A 9,705-nucleotide genomic window follows, 5' to 3' on the forward strand; every position below is an offset into this window, starting at 1 on the left:
ATTATTATTGTCATTATTATTATCATTTGGTGTCTTTTCTGCACTGCCTCTTATCTCTGGCCACATCCGTATGTAAGCAGGTGTGTGTGTGTGTGTGTTGCTGTTTTCTGTGGCCATGTTACAGGCACCTTCAGGCCTGAGGGGCGTGGCCTAGCTTGAGGACTGGCCACACCTTAAGTCCTTGCCACACACCTGCTCCTCATCTGGGCTCCTCGGGGTAGCTATTTAGAAGAGCCATGGAGCTTCCACCGGCGCGGGATTATTGCGTTTGACTTCACGTCAGTCTTCAAGCACAGTCAGAAAGTGTGAGTGTATGCCTGCTGGGATAAGTGTGTAATGGCTGCCTCTATTGTTTTCCCTCAGGACGAGTGTGGGACGAGAAGGAGCAGTGAGCACGGGGAGTGCAGGGACACTGGAGCAGAGAGCACTACACTGGGACTTTTCTGGGAAGAAGACACAACACAGGAGTCTGGGAAACTGGGGAATTTATTGTTGCTTACTTCACCACTCTGTAAATAAACACTGTTGCACTGAAGAGTCCGGCGTTTGGGTCCTGTTTCCCCACCTCCCCACGGTCTGCTAGCCAGACCGTGACAAAAACTAAAAAGTAACACAATATTTTGTCCCTAATTTAGACTTTGGTATTTGTGTCTTCCTGTAAAGTGAGGTTTATCACTATTGATGTGATAACAGAACATTGGACATATCTAAAGTCCCTTATTCAGAGAAATGACTGCACTTCTTACTCCAGTTTGATATTATGTGAACATCATTATATTCATAACAGGAAGTATGAGGCTGCAACGTATCACTGAGGTTTTACCATTATGATGCAATTTTGTATTTAAAATTATTTTACTGTCCAAATGTTGCAATAATTTCACAGATGTCATTTTTTAATGCGACTGTGGTCGTTTTTCCAGTTTTTCCATTTCTTCTAGAGATCGAGACTGACCCAAAGCCTCATTGACAGACTACGAGACAGCGTGAACATTTCTTTGTTCCATCACCGTCATTTACACTCAGGGGGGATTTGCTGCACTCTGCGGTCCACTCGTGTGTCATTTTAATCAATGCACGACCTCAGGACTATACTGTTTAACAGAGAGAAAGAAAAGCGAGCAAATTAATGTTAAAAACTTACAGCAGCAGAGGCACTTCTCCAAAATGAGTCAACAGGGTTGTTTACACACTTTTTGGAGCACCCAGTAGTGAAGGTATCTATGACAACAACATGCATATTTTCTTGGGTTAGCTTCTCAAAATAAAATACAACAAAGGAAAGAAATCTCACAACACTACATAACCACACAGGACAGAAAAGAAAAAAGACAAAACTAGGGCACACAGCTGCTTAATCAGAGGGTTGACTCCAAATCTTCTCTGAGTAGCTCAAATGTAAAATCACTTCTATAGTGTGTTTGGATCAATTACTAAAGAATAAAACCTGAAAATGCTGCTTTACTCAAAGCAAGGGCACAGAAATTCTTACAGAATTTCAGCTCTGGTGAGCTGACCTTAAACTATTAGAGAAACTGTATCCTAATAGTATCTTTTTAAAAAGGGGGAGCTAAAAAGATGCTCTGCTTACATAGAAAGTTTTGTAGACTTCTATGTTTCTGTTTTCTGTAGCCTGATTGTGTTTAACTTCACATGGTTTCTAGATCATTCTCAAGTGATAGCTGTTGTGTGAAAGCTGCAATCTTCTCAGAACATGTGAGGGCACGAACACTTAAAGGTTTATCTGATCTGTGTGTGAGTGTATTCTTCAAGTGACAAGTTTATGAAATTCTCCTTAAATTTCAGGGCTCAAAAACCTTGACATGACTTGCTGTTGGTATGTAAATGTAACAACAGGCCACACAAATAACAAATCATGTCTTGCACGACAAATTACATATATTTTAAGATTTTAGCATGATTTATATAAACTACTCTATATAAACTGTCAGTGTTCTTTTGCCGGTGTCTAGATTTTTATAGCGCTCGAATAATAAACTTTAAAACTCTTATCTGCTGCTTTGAGAGTGTTACCCTTGCTGCCTTCTTTTCCACACCACGTCAGATCATCCAGGACAGATCCCAACAGAGTGTCCTCCAAAGTGACAAAACAATCCTTTCTCTTTGCAGTGAAACCATGGACCACATCCTTTGTTTTGCTCCAGAACATCATCTAACCCACAAACAGATATTTATGGATTGTTAGACAGATCATGAATGATTGTGGCAGATGGGATGATTGAGATGGTGTAATCACTGATTATTACTTTGTTGCACTGAGGTTTGAAGGGGGCTGCAGCAATCAGGGGATTATAAGCTTCCACTGGCACGTTACATGGATCCTTGTTCACATAGGCCTGCTGAAAGAGATCCCATAACTCTTTACAGTCATATCTGAAAAATTAATAAAGTTTGTTAATGTTTAAGTGTGTTTATATTGTTTAATGTTTACATGTATTTTGATTTAAAGAAATGCTAAGTATGTTAAATAGTGTAACACATTTACATAACTCTTATATATATAATAAAAAAAAACTGGTGTCAACAAAACCAGATGATTAAAGATATTATTGAAAGAAGTTCATGGCAGGGAAATTGCCATGGGGTTAGACTGTGGACGCTGAATGTGCACTTGGTGATATCATGTTTTGTAACTTTTTCTTGTTTCTTGCAAAATTCAAATATCACAAAAATATCACAAAAAGAAACACGCAAAAACACCTGACAGACATATTGCAGTTCATATCTCCATTTACTCAATGCACATTATCATTATGTCTACGTGCTGATAATGTTATGTCTACGTGGATTTAATGATAATGTGCAGTGGTATACATTATTATTAGATATTAACAATGTGCAAACCAGCTGGCATGATACAGAACGTTAACAGATCAATCATTGATTACTGACTGAACTTCTCACACCTAGACAAAAATGTAGATTCAAATCCACTTTTGAGAGTCAGTCCCAACACCACGGCGCCGATTACAATAAGGACAACGATGACAATTAATATTACGCAGCGCTTCCCCAGTCGACGAGACTGCTCATGCTCCATTATAAATGCGTAAAAAGTCGTAAAAATTTAGACATAACAAAAATTGTAAATTAAAAAAAGTGTTGAAATATTTTCACTTACTCTTTAAACTTCTCACACCTAGAGAAAAATGTAGACTTAATATTCCTCCGACCAACAGTCAGTCCCAATGACAAGCCGAGGATTAAAGTAATAAGAGCAGTGATGCCACCCCCAATGAGTAGTTTCTTCCACAACTCCATTTGAAATGTTTAAAAAGTCATAAAAATGTAGACTTCTGTAGAAGTATGGCCAAGAAAATGTTGTTTACTTTCACTATTGCACGAGCTTGGACATCTATTTATGGAGATGCAGAATGACCGTGCACACAAACCATTCAAGCTCTCTCCAATCAGAAGTCTGCTACAACCATAAAGGAGGTAAACGAGCAAAGGATACGTACCAAGTGCTCATAAATGCATGTCATACAAAAACAGTAAAACAATTAATCTTATCACAAATATACTCAACTTATTTTATTTCACCTACATTTTCAACCTGTTATGACAAATTAATCAACATTATTAGTGTCCAATCCAGCACCTGACTCTGTTGGCATTCAGAACTGCCTTAATTCTTCATGACATATGTCATAGTTGAGCTCTCTATTTTGGTTCCTCTGAGACTTTCCCAAAATGGCTGCTATATGACTTTTTTTTTCTATGCTGTGAATATCTGGCCACATACAGGTCATCATCATGTGTCTTGTTTTAAGACAGAGCTCTAGTTTTCAGTTTCCAGTTAAATTAACACAACCCTGACAGTAAAACGGGAAATCTTGTCTTCAGAAAGCACACTAACCCTGCTAATTAAATGTGATCAGTGCAATTCAGAGGACAGAGGGGGACTGGAGCACAATGATTAACTCGCAGATTTTAATTCTACAAATATACTAATGTTTCTAATGACGTCACAGCAGTACTGACAGATGAGTCTGTTTGCAACAATAAAGGCTGTAGATTAATCAGTTCTAAGGATGACAGTGTTTACAGTATTCATTGTTCCTTTTTTGGATTTACTTTGAAAGTGAACTATAATCTCTGTGTAAAAAAGTAGCAATAAAACACACTTGATGACTTGTACCATATAGGGTTAGGCAACAAATGTGAGATGATCAGATGCTTTGGTCTAAGACCACTATTCCAGATTCATAATTAACTTTGATATCATGAAACTTCCAAACACTGAACATCACGTACTGGTCAACAACAACAACAACAACAAAATATTTGTGAAGAGCTTTGACTTTTTTTAAGGATCAAAACTATTAAGTTGCAGTGACCTTTGACCTCTCAGGCCCACTGCAACTTTCTGATAGGTTGCTATTTACAAGCTTCAAAGGATAACAATGTCACTAAGCAGTAAATCATATCAGCTATTTGCCAAACTTAAAGACAACCTTTGGGCTCTGAGAAATAGTTATCCTTTCTATTTCAACTAGGTTGCCATTATACAACTGCATGACAACATAGTCCGGTCACCGAGCTATAGTGCAGTCATAAATGATGTGTAACTGTGGGTTTCAAGTTTCAGTAACATTTAACAGCTGAATACTCAGTGTTTTTTTACTGTTCGATCTTTTTGCTGCCTTTGACACAGCTGATCATGGTCTCCTGATTAAGAGACTAAAAACTTGGGTGGGAATCTGCATTTTAACTTGTGTCATCTTCTGTCACTTTATCTTGTAGTGTGTCTAAAGGTGAGGTCCTCAGGCCCATCTTATTTGCCTTGTCTATGCTTTCACTTGGACACATCGTCAATACCTTTGAAGCCATCTCATACTACTTTTTTTTACAGATGATATCCAGTTGCAAATGTCATTCAAACCCCAGAATATAGCTGCCCTTTATGACTGCACTAATGTTATAAAGAAGTGGATGGCAGCCAGGTATCTGTCCTTCTTATCTGTGCCTGCGCAATTTCACTTTCAGTTTTATTAACTGTCAGAAATGTTGATTTGGATTAGGTAGTCAGCTTTGATAAGGATCTTTACTGTTTTGTACAAACAGTTCTTCACTTTTGTGCAACATTGCCCATCTTAAACATAGCACTGTGAAAAAAATATTGCCCCCTTCCTCATTTGCATATTTGTCAAACTTACGTTTCAGATCTTCACACAAATTTTTATATCAGAAAAAAATTCCCCAAAATAACAATTGAATAAGGTGGCACTTTGTTTAAATGCATCCACACTGGAGAGTTTTCCATTCAAGGTGCCAACCAGCACCTTGAATGATGATGACCAGAAGAGAAGAAGTCATGGTTCAATCAGTTATGTCAAGTTGTCCAAGTCCGAAAGCAGCAAAGGAGCTCTGGAGCATCACACTATAATCACCATATTTGACCGCTGGTATGATGATCTTTTTATAAATTGCTCTGTCTTCCAAAAAGTTCAATCTTTGATTGAAACTATTTAATAATAGTAAATAAACTCAATGAGAGAAAATTCTATTATTTTCTAATTATTTAATTGAATGTGTTTGGATTTACTTAATGAATTTCACTTTCATGTTGACTTGAATTTATGCTCAAAGAAAATCACACGAGACTTTGCTGACACTGCTCCCAATGCATAGATATTTGGAGAGTCCCATGTTGTTTCAGAAGGATTCTAAAGAAGAATCCCCAAGCTAAAGGCCCACTGGCAAAACCACTGTGTTTCTACCTGTGAGGTAAATACTTTAAAGATGAGGAATTTGTCCTCAGTGTAGTTTTATTCTAGTTCAACCTGTTCCTGTGTCAAAGCAATTACAGCTTGCAAAGCTATGCTTTCAAAGTAGCTCTGAAACATACACACACTAAGATAAGCAGTTTTGTCCACTCACATAAGCACTTGATGATACACCCTCTGGTGCCCCTGGACACATCATCAGTAATGTTACCTGGGGTCATTGGGGGTTTCTGGTCTTTTGGGTAGCAGTTTAAAATGTGCTCTAGGGTTCCTCTCTTCTAACAGAGAAGACAGCCTGGTGTCTCCACCTTCCCTCACGTGAAGAGATTCGATGGACTTGGTAGCACATCATATACCGCCTGGATCAGGAATTTTATCTGCTGGGGTTCAGCTTTCCACAGCTCATTCCATGTGACCTTGCGCTCTACAGCTTGCTCCCATCTTGTCCAAGCCCCCTGTTGCCTCAATTGCACAATTTGGCTGGCTCGCTTCTCCTCAACTCCTGCTCGCACCTCCTCAAGGATCAGCGACCGCCTCTCTTTTCCTTGTGCCTTGTCATAGTTAGGTGTTCTACTGCTACCCTACTACCTCTCCCCTGGGCCACTGTACCCTCCAGTACCCTTTGCTGTAGCCTTGATACTGCAATGTCTACAGCCTCAGCACCTCTCCACTTCCGCCCCGTCCTAACGTCTATTACAGCTATTATTATTATCTATTTGAACCTCATGCGTGCCCAAGAAATCATCTCCTCAAGACCCTTCAGTATCCACCTGCACCCTGGAACAGATGTAGTTGTCACCGTCAGCTCATCCATGAAAGCTCTGATGGGTGGCTGCCTGACTCCAGACTTAGTGAGTGGCCCTCTACACTGGACTTGACTTCTGCAGATTTAACCAACATGTTCATGGCAAGAGCGAAAAGGATGGGCGTGCATCCAGTGATGATCCCATTTTCCAGTTTATGCCAGTCGGAAGTTGTTGCTCCGGAAGAGACTCTCAGGTGGAAGTCAGCGTAGTAGTCCAGGATAAGGTTCCTGAGCTTTTCCGGGATGTAGTACCGGTTCAGTGCCTGTTCTACCAGCTTATGGGGTATAGATCCGTAGGCATTTGTGAGGTCGAGCCATAGTACTGCCAGGTCCCCTTTGTTCTCCCTGGCTTCCCTAATGAGCTGTGTGACCACGCCTGTATGCTCCAGGCACCCTGGAACCTTCGGGATCCCTCCTTTCTGGACTGAGTTATCCATGTAAGAGTTCTTCAGAAGATATTCTGTCAGTCACTTAGCGACGACACTAAAGAAAACCGTCCCTTCAACACTCAGCAACGAGATGGTCCGGAACTGATCGACGTTTTTGGACCTTTCCTCCTTTGGGATCCACACCTCCTCCGCTTGTCTCCACTGGTTTGCTACTTTGCCCCTCCTCCAAATCACCCTCAGGATTTTCCAGAGTCTAGTCCGTAGCCTCGGCCAGTTCTTGTAAACTTTGTAAGGTACCCCACAGGGCCCCAGAATGGAGCTCTCTTGCTCACTTCCTGGATCTCCTTCCAGCTGGGCTCCTCCCCATCAAATTCCTGCACTGGTGGCGATGGGTTGATCAGGGCTTGACACGGACCAAGATCTTGCTTTCTACATTCATCACTGTAGATCTCCTTGAGGTAGTGATTGACCTCGCTTTTAGGGCAGACAAGATGCCCACTGCGCTTCTCACCTAGCAGCTGTTTTGTGACCCCAAAAGAATTCGCTAGGAAGCTGGCTCGCCTCCTGGCTCGCCTCCTGGCTCTCTCCTTCCTCCTCCTCCTGTGCCACTCAGCTCTCCTCAAGGTCAATAACCTCTTGCGGATTATGCTACGTAATTTTGCAAGGGGTCCCCTCTCCTTTTCACTCCCCACCTTGAGCTGCTGCCTTAGGCTCTTCAGTTCCTGCCTTAGCTGATGTATCTTGTTGGCTTTGTTGTTCAAGGTGTTGAACAACAAAGCAGTGGGACAGCAAGGAAAGATGACAAAAAATGATTACTTACTTGCGGATTGGAGGTTCAAGCTGAAATTGAAGCAGCCATTGAAAGACGGGAAGAGAGAAAGATGGCAGCTTGGTCAGCACTAGTGGCCTCTATAATGTATGCAAATACATGCGGGCCGGAAACCCCGTCCCCCCAGCGCGCCCCCGGACGCCAAAACAGTGCCAGCAGATTGAAACTGAAAAATGGTTTGAAACCGAAAAATGGATTGAAACCGAAAAAAAAAATTGTAAGCGAAAACAAAAAAATTACAGTTTCAATTAATTGTTTTTCACTATCAATTTTTTTTCGGTTTCAATACAAGATTTTTCAGTACATTTATTTCAGTTACAATATTTTTTTTCGGTTTCAATATTTTTCGGTTTCGTTTCAAGGTGGCATCGTTCTGATTCCATAGCTGGAGCAGTTTTTATATTAGGCATGCTACTGCATCAGCATGTGTTTGTGGATCATTTCAGGCTGTAAAATGAAACTATCACCATTCAGACACAAAGTTTGCTGGTAATTTTCTGTGTTAATATTTCCCCAATGTTGACAAGATCCCCAACTCACTTGCTGAAAATGCAGCATGTCACTTCTTTTGTCTTCTTTTGTGCTCCACTTGTCCAGGTTCCTCAAATTCTTAAGGACACATTGCCCACCCCACAGACATGTGCCAAGTTTGCTTTGTGAATCCCCTTGTTGGTGCAAAAATACTATTATATTTCAGCTAAACTGTGTTATGTTTAGAATTTATAGACTTAATATAAAAATATAAAGAAATGGGAAGAAATTATGTGTTGTTCAGAAAGTCTGCTATGGGTACTTTGCTGATCAGTGTTGTGTCTACATCAGCTCATCCCCTGACTTAAGGTGGCTTTTTTATGCTTGAAGCATCACTGTTAGTAAGCGGTTCCACAGTATGTCCAAAGAAAAACTCTGACAGGCCTTCAGAAAGTCTGGAAAATTATTGCTGAAGAAATAAAGAGAAATTCTCCCTTCTTGGAACCAAAATTAATAAATGAGGGGAGTCTCAAGACTTCTGCACAGTACGGCATACATTTTTAAATTATTCCTGCTGGACAGAAAACACCTTGAGACTTTAAAATGACTAGAAAACAACAAAGACATGGTGCACTTGGTGCAAGATCAGGGTGTGATTGCACAACAGTCAGTGTTACACTTTGGAGTCTAAATAAAGTTTACAACCTTCTATGTTAAGATTTTATTTTTAAAAAACTGCATATTCTGCCAACCAGGCGATAGCAGCAGTATTAGAGATGTTGATTAGACAAATATATTTCACATGTACAAAAATACTCAGTGGTACTGTGTTGTGTCTGATATAATCAGACATGTTCACCAGCAGGCTGCACACGTTATCTCTGGTTGGGACCTGCATTGCTCAACCCCTCAGACACTTTGCATATGTATGTTATGTTTGGATCTGACTCATTCTGTAAATTCTTCAAGGATGCATTTGTACAGTCTGATCTGAAGATGTTAGAAACAGAAATGGAACAGAAGCAGTGAATGTAGGATCAGTTTAAAAACATTCATGCGCCGTTTGGCTTCACTGATTTAAATCAAACAAATAAAGGACAACATTGTGATGACAGATTTGTGCAAAAAGAGGTGTTCTTCTTCAAGACCATAACAACATTCAGGCTACTGACCCCAGGGGCTTTAAGCCTCGTCACCTCAATGCTTGCAAAAATACTGAAAAGAAAAAAAAAACAAATAAAAAATTCAAACCACAAACGGTATTGTGTGTGACTGTCTACAATAATCTTGCAGTCTCGGTGCTTTTAAAATGATTGCTTTGAAGATGAGGACCGGGTCTGTGACTGCTTCCTGCTAGTTGCCATCATCAAAGCAGCAAAGCAGCAAAAAATTTACATTAACTACTTACATGCAGAGTCCAGTCAGCCTTGCTTTTATATAGGAATCCAGAACAAAACCCTT

General features: G+C 40.3%; 1 protein-coding gene and 1 pseudogene across 1 annotated transcript in view; both read right to left on the reverse strand.

Moving 5' to 3' along the window:
* The window catches only part of LOC102302511 (ADP-ribosyl cyclase/cyclic ADP-ribose hydrolase 1-like), a 14,298-nt gene extending 11,237 nt beyond the window's left edge, over nt 1-3,061 (reverse strand). Inside the window, 3 exon segments of the mRNA XM_014333630.2 lie at nt 2,035-2,173; nt 2,268-2,394; nt 2,892-3,061. Coding sequence (XP_014189116.1) covers nt 2,035-2,173; nt 2,268-2,394; nt 2,892-3,061 — 436 coding nt within the window.
* A 3,401-nt stretch (nt 3,062-6,462) lies between these two features.
* Nucleotides 6,463-7,714, reverse strand: LOC102306388 (annotated as a pseudogene).
* Nucleotides 7,715-9,705: the final 1,991 nt, after the last annotated feature.

This window comes from Haplochromis burtoni, unplaced genomic scaffold (assembly GCF_018398535.1).
Source record: "Haplochromis burtoni strain Fernald_Lab_line unplaced genomic scaffold, NCSU_Asbu1 Contig_58, whole genome shotgun sequence".
Classification (NCBI taxonomy): Eukaryota; Metazoa; Chordata; class Actinopteri; order Cichliformes; family Cichlidae; genus Haplochromis; species Haplochromis burtoni.